This window comes from Lactuca saligna, chromosome 4 (genome assembly GCF_052625555.1).
Source record: "Lactuca saligna cultivar CGN05327 chromosome 4, ASM5262555v1, whole genome shotgun sequence".
NCBI classification, from domain to species: domain Eukaryota; kingdom Viridiplantae; phylum Streptophyta; class Magnoliopsida; order Asterales; family Asteraceae; genus Lactuca; species Lactuca saligna.
The window spans coordinates 43,524,005-43,540,667 of record NC_136420.1 but is presented as its reverse complement, the minus strand read 5'-3'; the positions used below and the strand labels follow the sequence as shown (position 1 = coordinate 43,540,667).

General features: G+C 37.9%; 1 protein-coding gene across 1 annotated transcript; it reads right to left on the bottom strand.

Moving 5' to 3' along the window:
• Positions 1–5,968: 5,968 nt before the first annotated feature.
• LOC145039540 (uncharacterized) lies at positions 5,969–9,226 on the bottom strand. The gene is made up of 5 exons (XM_078987577.1): positions 8,876–9,226; positions 8,496–8,793; positions 7,793–7,932; positions 6,113–6,259; positions 5,969–5,986 (listed from the first exon to the last, which is right to left on the bottom strand). The coding sequence occupies exons 1-5, from the start codon at positions 9,224–9,226 to the stop codon at positions 5,969–5,971; spliced, it is 954 nt and encodes a 317-aa protein (XP_078843703.1).
• Positions 9,227–16,663: the final 7,437 nt, after the last annotated feature.

The window sequence follows — 16,663 nt, the reverse complement described above, 5'->3', positions numbered from 1 at the left end:
AACCCAGGAAGAATGAAGATGTTAAAATCTAGGCCTTTTATTGAAGAGCAGAAGTCGATTTATCAGTTGAAATATAATGAACGTTGACAGAGGCTTCCAAAAAACCCAGGAATGATGATGTTAAGAATGTCGATGGAGGTTTCCATAAAACCCAAGAATGATGATGAAAATACAAGTCAATTTATCATAAGAGAAGAACAGAGGTAGGGAAACCTCAACCACCCGCCTTGAACTACGGAAAATTTACCAACATTTAAATTTAGGGGTTTATTGAAAAGATAGGGTTTAATTCATTATTGCAATTAGTTTCCTAAATCCAGATTAGCAGCCTCTAATTCCTTCACTGGAATCAACTGGTTAATGTTCCATATATCTATAGTTCGTTGATATCTTCCACGGATTAACAATTTCGATTTTTGAAGAGATTGTGTGTTTCACCAGAGGGATCATTGGTTTGGAATTCCTTTTGAGGTTGTATGTTTCACTATAGGGAAACCAAATCTTCAAATAGAAGTAGTACCGGTAATTTCATCGGAGAACTGAACATCTGATAATTTCACCAAAGAAGTTGATTTGGTTCCCAAGATACAAGAGGGACACCATTTATTAGTTTAATCACGGCGCCAAAAACTTGATGTGTGTAAATTCAACTAGTTTTATCCCTACTTTTTATTAGTAATTTGAGCACACAAAGGCAGTGAACCTGTCTATAAGTGGTATAGATTGATAAGTAAGGTATCGAACTCAGGGAACGGGCAATTAAACTAATAGCTAATTTTAACTAAAACAAATAATAAAAGTAAAGGGTTTTTCTCTAGTTTTGCAAGACTAGAAACTTAAACAAACTAAATTAACTAATTAACTAAAGCAACAACTATTTACCAAATTTAATAAAGATGTTTCTATTTAGGTTCAACCAATTCACTCCTATGGTTATTTAAGTTAAGGTGGATTAATTGCTATTGGTTACCAATGATAATAGTTAGGTTCATATTCATTACTCCTAACCCTTAGACAATTAACTAATTTAAGCGTTGATCAAGTGTTTAAACTAATTAATTCCCTAGATTAATTATTTGGATTAAATAAGATTTGTAATGGTTAATTAAGTTATTAATTCAATTAACCTCTTGTTGATGGTTTCTCAAACAAGCTCACACATTAATCTTCCTATTTTCTTATTAATCTTAGTTTCATACTCATTACTTCCAAGCATACGTTTTAGCATTCACATAGACATATGAGGTTAACAATTAAGTGATGTTCATGCAACCTAATTGCCTTCCAATTAACAGAAAATAGTAGTGATTAATACATAAGGTTCTTTAACAAACTTAATTTAATAAATCACCAATAGACAATTAAACAAGAATTAATAATTAAACCATAGGAGTTCTTTGGTATTCCCCAAACAGAAACAAAAACGAGTTTAGCTCATAGTTGCAGTAGAAACAAACACAAAAACAAAGTTTATGAAAGCAAACATGTTTAATTCCTAAGTCTAAGTGGTAGAATTAACCTAATTGCTTGAATTCTTCCAACTCTTGAAGCTTAGGGTTCCTTAGCGCCTTCTGAACCTTTTAGTCGCAGCTAATCCTTCAAAAATCGCCAGGAGTTCTGTCCCATGGGATAAGGATTCGTCTTTTAAAGATATCCCAAAACAGAGGGTACTCTGCGAGTAGCAGAATCAACTCGCCGAGTAGGTCCATACTTATCCGTCTTTAAATTAGCAGTCGTGTTTATCTTCTGGCATATCGTCGTGTACTCGCCGAGTAGGTCCTTCTTTCACTCTTTAATCTTCACTTGCTTTCCCTTTTCTCCTTTTTGCCTCCAAGCATATCTTTTGGGCTGAAAACACAATTCAAAGCATTTTAAGTACCTTTTGTCCATATTATTCTCATAATTAACCAAAAATAACTAAGAATATATGTTAAATAATTAACTAATTATGCACATATCAAAATACCCCACACTTGACTTTTGCTTGCCCCCAAGCAAAACTAAATTTTAAACACATTAAAATCACATTAATAACTCCAATCCAACCCAGTCATTATGCCAAGACCGCAACGCATGCATTTGTGTCTAAAATTCCTAAAAACCCCCCATACTTCAAATACTCACAATCCTCATAAATATTCGCCCACTCACCCCGAACTATGCTCATTTTATGCAACCCTCCGAATCCATTCTCAGAAAATCTCTTTACCCTCAAGGTATTTTTAATTGAGCAACCCAAGCATACATAATCTAGAATTACAACTTTTCGATACCACTATGGAATTCTTTGAATTCTTCACTTTCTTGATAATTTGATCTTGGATATCTTTGAATTCACCAACTTGTATTGACTTTTGGTATCTTCAACTCTTTGGATTTCTCAGAATTTTGATCTTCAGATCTTCACTTCATTTGCTCCAAAATTCCCATAACTTTTCTAGCAATTCTTTTTTTTTCTTTTTTTTTCTTTTATTTCTCAATTTTTTTCACTCAAATCCCTACATGCTTAAGCAGGGGCGCTCAATCTCAACCTTTATTGGCTAATGATAAAAACTTTCCTGGATACATTTCAGGTTTAGGCTGCTAAACATATTGCATCCCTCAGGCTGAGCAAGGTCGTGTTTTTGTCTCATGATTTCACTGAAATAAGGAAGCCACAAATGCACTAGAACGTATATAGGCTCAACTAAACATTTGGGTTCTCATGCAATTATTAACACAATTCTAATATGGAATCCTAATTTTTACCAAAATTTTCTAATTTAAGACCTAAGCATTTTTAATATTCAACAAATTTAAAAATTAGCCTAAATTGAGATTCTAAGTGTTCTAAGATGTGACTAACCCCCTACCCCACACTTATTTTATGCAATGCCCTCATTGCATATTATAACAACTAGAAGAAAATGCAAATAGAGAGAAAGTTGGAACAAACTCCCCTGGAGTAGCAGTCGCTAGGTTGACACTCTTCTCTTCAACTCCTTCTTCTAGTGACTTTAACCATGGGAACAGCTCATCCATGGCACGGGTGTCATACGTCTCGTGTGGTTGATAGCTCGAAAACTCCAAGGAAAAAAAATTGTTGCACAATCCTCAGTAGTAATGCATAAAGAATGTATGAATGGCGCATATAAAAGTAGCCAGAACAAATCAGAAACTCCTCCTGCAGTAGGCTACTCGGCGAGTAGAAGTTGTCGGGCAAAGTAGTTCGTGCAGAAGCAGATGTACTCGCCGAGTAGTATTAGTGCACTCGGCGAGTAGAGCGTATAGTTCCAGAAATTTTTTTTTTGTTTTTGACCGCTGTCTCTCTTGACTCTAGTGTTGGCACGTAATATAAATGTACTCTCCAGTAAACTTCCTAAACAACAACACTTTAATAAACTCTCGATTCGTACGGACTCGATCCTAGGAACAAGACTCCATAAGCACTCATAAAGATTCTTATTCTTCTCTTGACCATTCCTAAATAGCATGCTTCCTAGCTTCAATACCTGAAAAGAAAACTAAAAGTAACACTAATATTCAAACCACATAGCCAAGTTCAACATGTCCACAATTGTCTTAAAACAAACATCATAAACAAAACAAAAGCAAATAAAATCTTCATTCCTCCTCTTCCATCCCGGCTCCTCCAGCTCCACTACCTCCTTCTCCACCCCTTCTTCGCATCCTTTCGTCCCAATTCATAATGTAAGGATAGCCGGGTCCCGGTCGCGGGGCAATATGCATTTGTTGGAAAAGATAGTCGAAGGATTGATTGGTGTAATTAACTCCTCCTCCTATATCATCCAAGTATCGTCGATACTCCACTTGATTCCACCCCTCGTTATCCTCCACCGGAATCACCGGTGGGTCTTCTCGTACCCGCTCGTTTCTCGGCCTAACCCGCCTTCCCGGCTCCTCGGGGACCGCCGGCTCGTCCTCGTTCGGGATAGTAAAAGAATCACCAAAATTTTCCACTATCCGAGCCCTCCTATAGAGTGCAGTGTTGAACGGAGGAGGGTGGATAATCGTTAGCATTTGAGCTTGCGGCAATTCCAAGATCCCAAATGATCTTGCAAGCCGAGTAACGAACATGCCCCCATTGATCTTCGAGTTCACTTTCTCCTTAACCGCTCCCTCCGCAAGAAATTTAGCAATGCAATATGGAAGGTTGCAGAAGACATCGGGAGTGATAATACTCCACAAGTAAAAGATATCAAGGGTGGGCACTTTATCCCCATCCTTCCGCATATTGATCGTGCTTGCAATGAATCGGTGAATGAGTCGATGGATTGGAGAACGGATATGACCTTCTTGAGCAGTTAAGGTATGTAGACCCGGTTAGCAATTGTATTCCACCATGTCGACGCCACCACCCCCTCGGGAAGTTCTTTGTGGGTATTTTCCAAGAAGGCTTCAAAGTATTCCGTCATCGACATGTCTTGATCGTAGATGCCCAACCGCCAAGAGAACTCAACCATGCTGCATTGTCGCAACTCTCCTCCCAAAGAAAACGAGACCGTGTTTGGATTGTAATACTCACTACCACCTCGGAATGAAATGGTAGCAAAGAATTCCCAACACAACTCCGCGTAAACTGGCTCTTGGATTTTAAACAATTGCAACCAACCATCACAAGTGATGTTGGCATAACCCAAGTTACAATCTTTCACCAAGTATGGAGTAAGTTCCTCTTCCAAGCCGACATTGCCCATCCATCCCCAATCCACTGCAGTGGGCAAGTGAATTTCTTTCTGTCGCAGCGCTTCCAACCTGTTTAGAGCTCGAGTTTTGGAGGATCTGGAGGTGATTTGTTGAAAGGCTAACCCCATAGAGAGATAGAGATAACCATTTTTTCCTTTTTAATTATAACTAGGTATCAGTACCCCACAATGCGGGGGTTAGGTGTTGTTTCTTATCAGGGGCGTAGCCAAAATAGGGCAAGAGTGGGTTTTGGCCCATCTACACAAAATTAAAGTTACATATATACGGTATGTATAATATATATTTTTGTTAAATAAAAGGAATTAGAGTTATGATATGGTCCATTCCATTTAAAACTTGAAATTAGTAGAAAAGAATACATTGTTGTCTATGTCTATTTTAGATTATTTTAATGATGTAAGACAACATTGTGTGTAACTTAAATAAACAATTTAGTTAAGAATGCATATATAGTTACATATTATTATCATTTGAAGAGTTTTGTCAATCGTTCATATGTATTATTTGGCCTACCTTAAAACAAAATTCTAACTACGCCACTGCTTCTTATGTGTTTTGACTTAGTTCGACTTTGTTTTTTTCAATATATATGTTTTTTTTTTAATTCTTTCATGATATAAAGAGATAGATTTTGCATTGATTTTTCTTCTAAGAATATGTACAAGTATAAAGTGTGAGCTTATGTAAATATGCATTATTAAAACAGTTATTTGATTAATATTTTATTACAAACTATATATATATATATATATATATATATATATATATATATATATATATATATTATTTAATTATTTCGTGATATAAAGAGATAGCTTATGCATTGATTTATCTTACAAAGTGTGAGTTTATGTAAATCTGCATTATTAAAACAAATATTTGATTAATATTTTATTACAAACTATTTATATTTTTACAATTTATATATGTTTTTTAATTATTTTGTGATATAAAGAGATAGAATATGCATTGATTTTTCTTCTAAGAATATTGAAAAACTATGGGTTTTTGGAAAATTAAAAATTGTGTGCGGAGGAGTGTAAATTGTAAAAAACCATAGTTTTTCAATATTCTTAGAAGAAAAATCATAGTTATTATTTCTATTGTTTTGTAGTTGTTTTTATGTCTATTAAACAGTTATTACATACTATAGTTATTATTTATGTTGTTTTGTAGTAGTGTACATAAAGAGCTTCAGTCTATACTGATGTTGTAGAAGGCAATAACATTGATGGTGATTTCTATCCTCTTTATCGATTTTTTAGAGATGGAGCTTTATCTGCATATTCAAGAAACAAATTTTAAAAATATATATTTTTGTTATATATAGAAATGGAATGGTCATACATGTGGTTTGAAAAGATAGGCTTTTTGAGGCATGTGACTTGTGTGATAGGAGTGAAACTGTTCCAAGTGTTTGATTGATGTTGAGAGTATTGGATTTTATAGCTGGTGTTGGAGTTGTTGGAATTGTTGTTTCATTCAATCCAATAATGTCTCCCATGTCAACAATTATGAATCCGACATTTTCGGAGGTTGGGGAATTTGACATCTGAATAAACATGTTTTTTAACAATCCTCTGCAATTTCTGATAATTGATGGTAGAATCTTTCTATTTATCTATTTGTTACCAGATATTATTTTTTGTGAGGTGGCTCCAATTAGCTTTTGGATAGTATTATCATAAAAAGATGCAGTAATTGACTCATTAGAGTCAGTGATTGTTGCAGTAAGTTGGTATCTGTGTATATTTAGATTTTATCAGTCAATGTTAGATATCATATGATATTCAGTTTTACATAATGACACTCATAGAAAAGTGGGTGTTGTATTCATTCCATGGGCACTACAAAACCAGTTTTTACCCCTCTCAAATATTGGATCTTTGCAGTCAGGGCATAGTACTTGGCACCAATAGTTTTTCAAAGTGAATTTTGTTGGTGTTGTTTTCACAGTGAAGGTTTTATCCTATATGTATAAAATGTATGATATTTGAATTTTTTATCGAATACAAACAAAAAAATATGAGTAATGTACAAAATATCTACACTTTAGTCTGAGATTTATTGTTGATGGTATACAATGTTGTTGGTATAACAGATGGAACGGATGGTGGTCTTGTAGGACCAGTGAATCTAGATGTTTTATTTTGAGTTCTATGTTAATATGGTTGACTGTTGTAATGACGATTGTAATTAAATATGTTATCTACCTGTCCATTGAAGATGTTTCTTCAATTGGGGTATTGAGAAAGACGTGAGTTGCACTTAAATAAGAAAATAAGTAAAGGTATGTGTTGTTAGTATTAGCTTATTTTCATTAGTGTTACCATTTGTTAGTGAAGTCTGTAGGCTTGTAACAGCAACCACTATAGTTGTGGGTGGTGGAATTAGATGTTATCGGTTAAAATTTTCGAGGATGTCAATACATTTTTTCCAGAGGTTAATGCAAGCTCGTTACCACTGATGTTTACACATAAAATACATGTTAATAGGTGGTAGAGTAGAAGAATTTTTGCATGTTTTATATGTACGTTGGATATACCTTTCATCTGCAACAACTAACACCACAAATCATTCTCCATTTCGTTTCTTGCAATCTCTTACTTTTGTGAGTACGCCAATAAAATATGTTGTGTGAAGAATATAAAACATCATATATGCATTTTTTATAAGTAGTATGAAAAAACAGGAATATTTACAATATGAGAATTAAAATTACACATCTGAACTATAATTTTTCTATATAGTCTATACCTAGGCAGTAAGGCGGATTTTCACTAAGTTAGATGAGCTGTGCTTTTGAGGTGAAGCAAAAGCGGGTAGTAGGAATTGTAATTCTATCTAAGATTGACACAATTATATGTGACTCTGTATAATTTTTTGATGTTGATCTATCTTGGGACAAGTATAATTTGATATTGTGTAACAAGCACCGATGTTTAGTACAAATTCTATATACTCTTGATTTTTTCTCTATCCCAGGATTTGTATAGCATCGCCCTAAAACATTTGAAATAAGGAGATATGAGTAGTTGTTATTATAGTGACTGTTCTGATGTTATTTAAAACAATCTATACCTACCAGCCTATCTACAACGAGGAACCAGGTTTCATGTCGACAATATTGTGGTTTCCATCTATGTAGTATCCAAAGTTGTAAATCATATCCTATGCAACCAAACTCAAACTCATATATTGTGATCATTGTTTCACTTTTTTCACCTGCAAATAATAATGTCAAAAATGTATGATTCTGTATATGTATTGTAAGTAGTGTATGTTAATGTATATGTATTATAAATTTCATGTTATCAATATTTTAAAAGTACATATTTGAGACTAATTATGTATAACAACTTATGATAGATATCTCTTAGCAATAGTGCAACCTGATTAGTGTTTATTCTACGAAGTATATCTATGAAAACCACATTTTTTGTTTGATTTGTCAACCCATGTTGTTTAGAGTTTATGAGAATTTTAAGAGAATCAGGGGATGTTGCTCTCGATAGAGCTACATATAGATGACCATGGGAGAAAACAGGTTAGGGTAAATAAATACCAATTTTATTAACGATTGCCCTTGACTTTTGTTTATAGTTATGGCATAACAAACTTTTATTGGAAACTATTTTCGTATGAAAGAGAAAGGTAGATCAATAGACTCGCGGATGAACTTTATTCGAGGTATATAGACTTGCTTTACAATACATGTCCATGCCATTATTGTTTTTCCTCTATGATAGAAGGAAGTAATTGGGAAATGAGTAAACACGTTCCATTACATAGAACTTCCTTTTGATTAATGTTCATTAACAACATAACAGGGGTGCTAAGTTTTAGTTTCAGTGTATGAGGTGGTATGCTTGTAAAACTTAGTTGGTTTAGGTATTCCACATGATACATCCCTTCTAATTCTGATGTATTCTTCCCATTTGGTTGAAGATTGTCACTACTAATGAACACACTTTCATCACCGCTTATCATATCTGTAATGAGGTTATTAACCTCATCATTAGTCTCATTGGTAGGAAAAACAATTGCTCTAACTAACAGATCAATAAGTGATGAGTTTTGTTGCAACTTATTTCCATAAACAAAATGTATAAGATCATGAAGTGAATTTTTTTCCTACATGTATTAACAATGGTTCTGTTATCTGTACCCATTTTGTGTTTTCTGGATCATGTAAATCTGTTATGCCCAATTTGCCATTTCCAATATCTAGTATCCATTGTGCAAAAGTTGTTGATGGAAATGTATCACCTGTTTCAGGGTTTGATGTCACCAACATCATACTATGTTGTAGTTTATATATCTTAAAATAAGGCCACAAATATGAATTTGGCAAGGTTAAAGCAATAGTTTGAGCACATGCACTTTTTGGGGAGACTGGAAGTGTTTGTCGAAAATCACCACCAAGAAGTATTAAAGCTCCACTGAATGCCTTTGTGTCACAATCAAGAACATCTCTTAGAGACCGATCTAAAAATTCAAAGCAACGTTGATCACTCATTGGTGCTTCATCCCATATGATGATTGATGTTTCTTTTAACAAATTTTCAAGTAGTGTTTTCTTCTTTATGTTACAAGATGTTATTTATGTCATGTCTGTAGGAATCTTAAATCTAGAGTGTGCAGTTCTTCCCGAAGGTAATAGAAGAGATTCTATTCCATATGCGGAAATGGCCAAACTCACCTTCCTAAGTGATCTAAAGTATGAAAGCAGTGTCGTCCATAGGAATGTCTTTCCAGTCCCACCATGACCATAAACAAATATTAAGACTTGTTCTTTTTTTTTTTTGTTCTAAAGAAACAACAATTTCAAAAATAGTTCTCTGAGGATCCCTTGTTTGTGCTTTTTTGGGTCCTTTAAGCCTTGCTTGGGAGTATGGACTACTCCAGCAGGTTGGGATGATAGATCTAGGCTTTTCTAAGGTCCCTTGTACATAAAAATGATAGCTTGATGGGTTTATCTCAACCATGCAAGGTTGATGTTCTTCTTAAAGGAGTTAAAGTGCTAGATTTGGACTACGGAGTGTTTTTATCCATGCAAAGACTTAAAGTCTTTAACTTTATGGTTTACGGCCTTAATATGATGTTGATTTTTGAGGTTTGGATGTTAAGTTCTTAAGTGGTTAATACTTTTAGGTAAGAACTTGGATTCAGGCCAGTGCGTTGGGCATACTCCTGAGTACGCACGACGTACTAGGTGTGAGCCCTCTTTTTGAATTGGTCGCATACGTACGATGTACGAGTCAGGTACGCCAAGCATACGCTAACCAGTGGGTCGGTGATGTTTTTGGGCTTGGATTATTTAGGAATTGTTTTGGTTGGGCTTGGACCCTAAATTTCTATGGAATTAGATCATTTTGTACTTTGGGCTATTGTTTGGCATTAGGCCTTTTTGGATTGGTCCCATAATGGGATTTGGGTTCCATTTAGGATTTTGGGCCATATTGGGTTTTTGGAGCTATTGGGTTGGGCTTCAGTTATTGGGCCAAGTGAGGAAAGGGTAAAATGGTATTTTAACCTGGGAGTTAGACAAATGAATGAGGTTCATAGCTTTAGTTTATGGCCCAACTTATTAATTGGGTTTTATTTGATTGGTTAGCACGTAGATTTTTCGGATTAGCAGTCCGAGCTTTTATCTAAGATACTCGGCAGCTTGAGGTGAGTTACCTCACTATGCTTGGTGGGTCGAAGGCATCAAATGTCGGCCCATGGTTTATTAAGATTAGGATGCTAGTTTTCTGTGTGACTCTTCAATGTATGTTATGTGATATGTATAATGGGCGGGGTCTGATGCCAGGCGGAGCCTGATGAGTGTATTGTATGTTATTTATCTTAGTGATTCTTGCATGTGTTTTATGTATCTGTATGAATTTCGTTCGGGGCTTGATGAAAGTGATGAGGTGGGGCCTATCTCATATTATTGACATATATGTAACGAGCACAACCCGATGGGTGTTGGGCATGGCCCATTATATGTTTGATATGTATAGTATAAGATATCTTGGGGAACTCACTAAGCTTCATGCTTACAGTTTTCAGTTTATGTTTCAGGTTATTCTTGATTGAAGGAGAAGAGCTCGGTTTTCTGATATAATTGGATGATTATTGACATACTCTGGTTTCATTATGGTTTTTATGAAAAAATTTTGGGTTATGGTTTTATAATTATAAAAATGAAATTTTTGGTCTTATATTTTTGGGCTGTTACAAGATGGTATCAGAGCCTTGGTTTGATGGATTCAGGCATACTCTCTGGTATTGCTAAACTCAAACTGATGATTTGGTTAATTTTCCTATAAGAATGTTTTATAAAAATATTATTTCAACAAAAGAAAGGGGTGTGGTGCATGCAATCAATTGAGCTTAAGTTTCCCCAAAATACCCATAAATGTTTTATGTTATGCTTTGAATTGTGAATCTGTGAATCGCATGCTAGATTAGGGGTAAGGATGTGCTTAAGATTGCCTGATAGAATTCTAGGAGAGATGCCTTTGTATGTTTGTTATATGAGCTTATAGAGTTGCATGCTAGTACTGATCAGTCAGTGATAGGATAGCATGTTTAGGTTATGCTTGATTTTCATTACTCGATGCTCAAATATTGCTTGCTTTGTGATTTCAGGAGTTTCCATTATCATCGATTAATTAGTAAGCGAAAATGTTATATAACATGTTATTAAGATTAGATAATTTTAGAAGGTTAGGTTTTAAATCTATTGCACAACTCTTGTCTGATTCCAACCGTTGTAGTGTTAGACCTTTCATTCGAAGAAATATCTGGTGTTAGTGACATGTAATAGTATTTATGAGCTAGTTAAAGGGTGTTAGGGGGAGTTCCTTCTACAGCTAATAGCAGAGATTGATGTGGTGATTGCCCTAGGAAAACATAGGAAGAGATTCAGTGTTGGGAGCATTATCTTGTTGAGGGTTATATGTATGGATAAATGAGTAACTTGGATGATTCGGAGTGATCCTTGAGGAAAGTATGGATAGATGTGGAAGGTATTATGGGCCTGTACTACTAAAATCATAGGATCCGTACTCGAGTCAATGGAAGTCACGATGACACCAGGAAGCTTGTAGAGTATGGGACTCCTCGATGTGTGTGTGTATATATATATATATGTATGTATGTATGTATGTATGTATATTCTGATGGTTTGGTGTTCTATTTTCAGTATGGTGGCCACATGAGGAGGTTCTGGCAGTGGTTCTGGTTCAGGCATTGGAGTCAGGCAGTTGGATGAGCAGATGCGAAAATTCATTTCGTCTGAGATCACCCACAACATACTTGAGCAGACTCATGTGATCTTTAGTACGATTAAGGAGGGTATTATGGAGGTTTTGGAGGAGCATCTTTGCACCTTTTTTTCTAAGATGGTGGCATTGATAGGAGCTTGAACATTGACTTTCCTTGAGTTTCGGACATGTGCGGCTCCAAAGTTCTTCGGGGAGAAGGACTCGATTGCGAGTAGATGTTGGCTAGCCGATGTCGCTAATGCATTTTGCACTGGCAGTTGTCCCGATGGGGCAAAAGGTCAGACTTGCTTCATGTCTTTTGAAAGAGTGAAATCGAGATTGGTAGGAGGAAGTTGGACGCATCATAAGGGACGAGGTGTTTGATTCGATGCCATGGGATGACTTTGTAACAATATTTTGAGTTGAGTTTCCACCAGTGATTGAGGTGCAACAATTAGTGATAGACTTTCAGGACCTTCACTAGACTACTGAGATGGTGGCTAAGATCCCCGTTATATTCCGCAAGAGGGTGTTTCTAGTTTCGTAGTATGTGGTGAATTAAGAGATGAAGAACGTGAGATACCATGAGATGATGAAGGAGTGAGATCTGGTAGTTTGTGAGCCTGTCCAGTTGCAGGACACTTGAGTATATTATTGTGAGAGCCAGAGAGAGGGAGAGAGAGAGAGAGAGAGAGAGAGCTTAACTTGGAGATGGAGAGCAAATGGAAGCCAGATCAGGTTCAGGGTTCAAGGAGTTCGGGCAAGAGGCCCAAGGTTTTTGATTCGAGATCAAGAGGCCAACAAGGTCAGGGTCATTGTGGTAAGTACGACAAGACGCACGATGGGGTGTGTAGGGTGGGTGATTCCGATTGCTTCAAGTGGGGCAAGATAAGTCACTTCAGCAGGGATTACACTGCTACAACCACCACCACCACCCAGATATATGATCTTATTTTCTCCCATTACAATCAGAAGGGGAATAAGAAGGCCAATTTCCCGATTTTGACAGTAGCGGGACCAGTGGTAGCACCCGCTCCGACTTTACGGATTACTGATGGCCGGCATGGCAAGGCGGGTGTGCCTATTGTGAGGAGCAGGGCTTTTCAGCTGATAGCCGAGGAGGCCCATACAACACATGATGTGGTGAAGGGTATGTACCCTTTCCTTATCTCTTTATTTATGTTGATTTTCTACTTATATTTGTGTGTTTTATTGTAGGATCGTTCCTTGTGAACGGTATCTCTGCCTTGGTATTGATTGATTCGGGGGCCACCCAATTTTTTGTATCTCTTGCACTCAATAAGAGGTTTGTCGATGCTCCATGTGAGTTGGATTGTCCATTAGAGGTTGCCGGTGTGAGTATCTAAGGTTCATCGAGGTTGTGTCCTAGAGTTGTTTAGCGAGCGGTATCCGATTGATTTGGTTCCTATTCCCCTGTGTGAGAGCAAGGTTATTGTGGGGATGGATTGGCTGATTCCCAAAAGGGAAATGATTTATTGTGAGCAGCACTTGGTGCCTATCCGAACCCTAAGTGGGGGAGAGTTGGTGATTTAGGGAGATGGTGTTCAATGCGAGGCAGTTTTATGTTCAGCGGCTAGGGTCAAGCGCTATCTTCAACAGGGTTGTTCTGGATTTGTCACCTATGTTATAGATACCAGGGAAAAGGGTAAGGCGACTGTGGATGATGTGTTGGTTGTTCGAGAATTTCTTTATTTGTTCCTGGATGACTTGCCTGGAGTGCCTCCAGAGAGGTAAGTGGAGTTTCGGATTGACCTGGTTCCCAACGCGGCTCCGATAGCCAAACCACCTTAACAGTTAGCACCCCAAGAGATGAAGGAGTTGTCTACATAGTTGCATGAGCAGTTAGACAAAGGATTCCTTCGATCGAGAAGTTAGACTTGGGACTGCGAATCCTGTTTGTGAAGAAGAAGGATGGGTCATATCAGATGTGTATTGACTAACGGGATCTAATTAAGCTAACAGTGAAGAACCGTTATCCATTCCTGAGGATTAATGACTTGAATGGCCAGCTTCAAGGTACATCTTGGTTTTCCAAGATCGATGTGCATTCGACAAATCATCAGATGCGGGTCATACAGGATGATATGTAGAAGATGTCCTTTCGGACTCGTTATGGACATTATGAGTTCGTGGTAATGCCCTCTGGGATCACCAATGCTCCAGCAGCGTTCATGGACCTCAAGAATCGCGTATGCAGGCCTATGTTGGATCAGTCTATGATTGTGGTTATTGATGACATCCTGGTATATTCCAAGCCCCATGAGCTTCATGATGAGCATTTAAGGGAGGTATTGTAGACTCTCAGGAAGGAGAGTTAGTATGCGAAGTTCTCCAAGTGTGATTTTTAGTTGCGTGAGGTGCAGTTTTTGGGGAACCTCGTCAACCAGAATAGTATTATGTTCGATCCAACCAGGTTCGAGGTAGTGATGAGATGGGAAGTTCTGAAGTGTCCATTTGAGATTAGGAGTTTCCTTGGTTTTGCAGGTTACTATCAAAGGTTCATTCAGGATTTCTCCAAGATAGCGGTTCCTCTAACTTGATTCATGAAGAAGACTGTCACTTTTCATTGGGGGCCTGAGCAGCAGACAACTTTTAATACCCTGAGACAGAGATTATGTGAGGCGCCGATTATGGTCGTACCTGAGGGTGTTGAGGATTATGTGGTTTACTGTGATGTGTCGATCACAAGTTAGGGTGTAGTTATGATGCATAGGCATTGCGTTATTGCTTACGCTTCGAGGCAACTGAAGCCTTATGAGGCAAATTATCCAACGCATTACTTGGAGTTGGGGGCTGTGGTGTTTGCCCTCAAGATTTGGCGACATTACCTCTATGGGGTCCACAATACTATCTACACGGATCACAAGATTTTGAGGTATTTGATGGACCGGCCAAATCTGCACATGAGGCAACATAGATGGTTGGATGTGGTGAAGGATTACGATTATGAGATTCTTTACTATTCGGGGAAGGTCAATTTGGTGGCTGATGCTCTTAGCCTCAAATTAGTTGTGACTCCGATCAAGGATATATGTTTAAGGATGATAGTAATTACTTCACTCTTGGAGCATATTCGAGAGGCTCAGGTTGAGACTATGAAGGAAGAACACAGAGTGAGTGCATTGTGGGTCAGCTACCTTCCTTTGATTATGGTAGCCGAGGATTATTGACTATCCATTAGAGGGTCTGGGTTATTTATTGGGGTGTTGTGCATCAGTTTCTGATGGAGGAGGTGCACAAGTCGAGGTTCTCTATCCATCTTGAAGCAACAAAGATGTATAGGGATCTCCGACCCAACTATTGGTGGCCATGTATGAAGCGGGATGTGACCTGGTACGTGGAAAGATGCTTAACTTGCAGGAAATTAAAGGTCGAACATCAACGCCCTCACGGAAAGTTGCAGCCTCTAGACATTCCTGTTTGGAAATGGGAGGAGATCACCATGGATTCATCACAAAATTTCCATGGGCAGCGCATGGAGTGGATTCGATATGGGTCATCGTGGATCGATTGACCAGGATCGGGCATTTCATTCCGATTCAGGAGAGCATCTCTACTGAGAAGTTGGCCGACATTTACATCAGGGAGATTGTGGAACGGCATGGGATGCCGGTTTCAGTGGTTTCAGACAGGGATGTCAGGTTCACTTCCAGGTTTTGGAAGAGGTTTCGTGAGGATTTGGGTACTCGTCTGCATTTTAGCATGACATTCCACCCGCAGACTGACGGACATAGTGAGCGGACTATCCAAACCTTGTAGGATATGATGCAGTCAAGTCTATTGGATTTCGGTGGGAGTTGGGATACGTATCTCCTTTTGGTAGAGTTTTTGTATAACAACAATTACCATGCAAGCATCGATCGACCTCCTTTTGAGATGTTCTATGGGAGGAAGTGCAAGACCCCGATATGTTGGATTAAGGTCGGTCAGTGGGTCATGGGGAGTATTGAAGTGGTACTCAAGACCACTAAGTTGATACATCAGGCTTGGGGTAGACTTCAGATAACTTAGAGTTGGCAGAAGAGCTATACCGACAAACGATGATCAGATCTAGAGTTCCAGTTTGGGGACATCGTTCTCCTGAAGGTGTCGCCTTGGAAAGGTGTCATCCAATACAAGAAGATGGGCAAGTTGGGCCCCCAGTAAATCATTCCTTTCATGGTTTTGGCCCAAGCGGGTCGGCTTTCTTTTTGCTTGGATCTTCCTGAGGAGCTTAGTCAGATCCATAACACGTTTCATGTCTCTCATCTATGGAAATGTTTGGTTGATGATTCCACAGTGGTTCCATTGAAGGATATTCAAGTGGATGATCGTGTGAACTATATCGAGAGACCGGTGGTGATTCCATACAGAAAGACGAAAACCATGAGGAACATGGTTGTTGAGTTGGTGAAGGTGCAGTGTCAGCACCGCAAGAGATCAGAATGAATGTGGGAGCCCGAGGACCAGATGAGGGAGCGTTATCAGAGGTTGTTTGCCACGACAAACTTCGAGGACGAAGTATGATTCAAGTGAGGGAGAATTTTAAGATTTGTAATTTTTTAGTATGCTCCTTTTAACCCTTATTTGTAAATTCTTTTCATTATGGTCTTAACCAAGTATTTTGGGCATACTCTATGAGTACGTTTAGCGTACTGGATCGAGGGTTGGACATGAAGACACCCACGTATGCTTGCCAT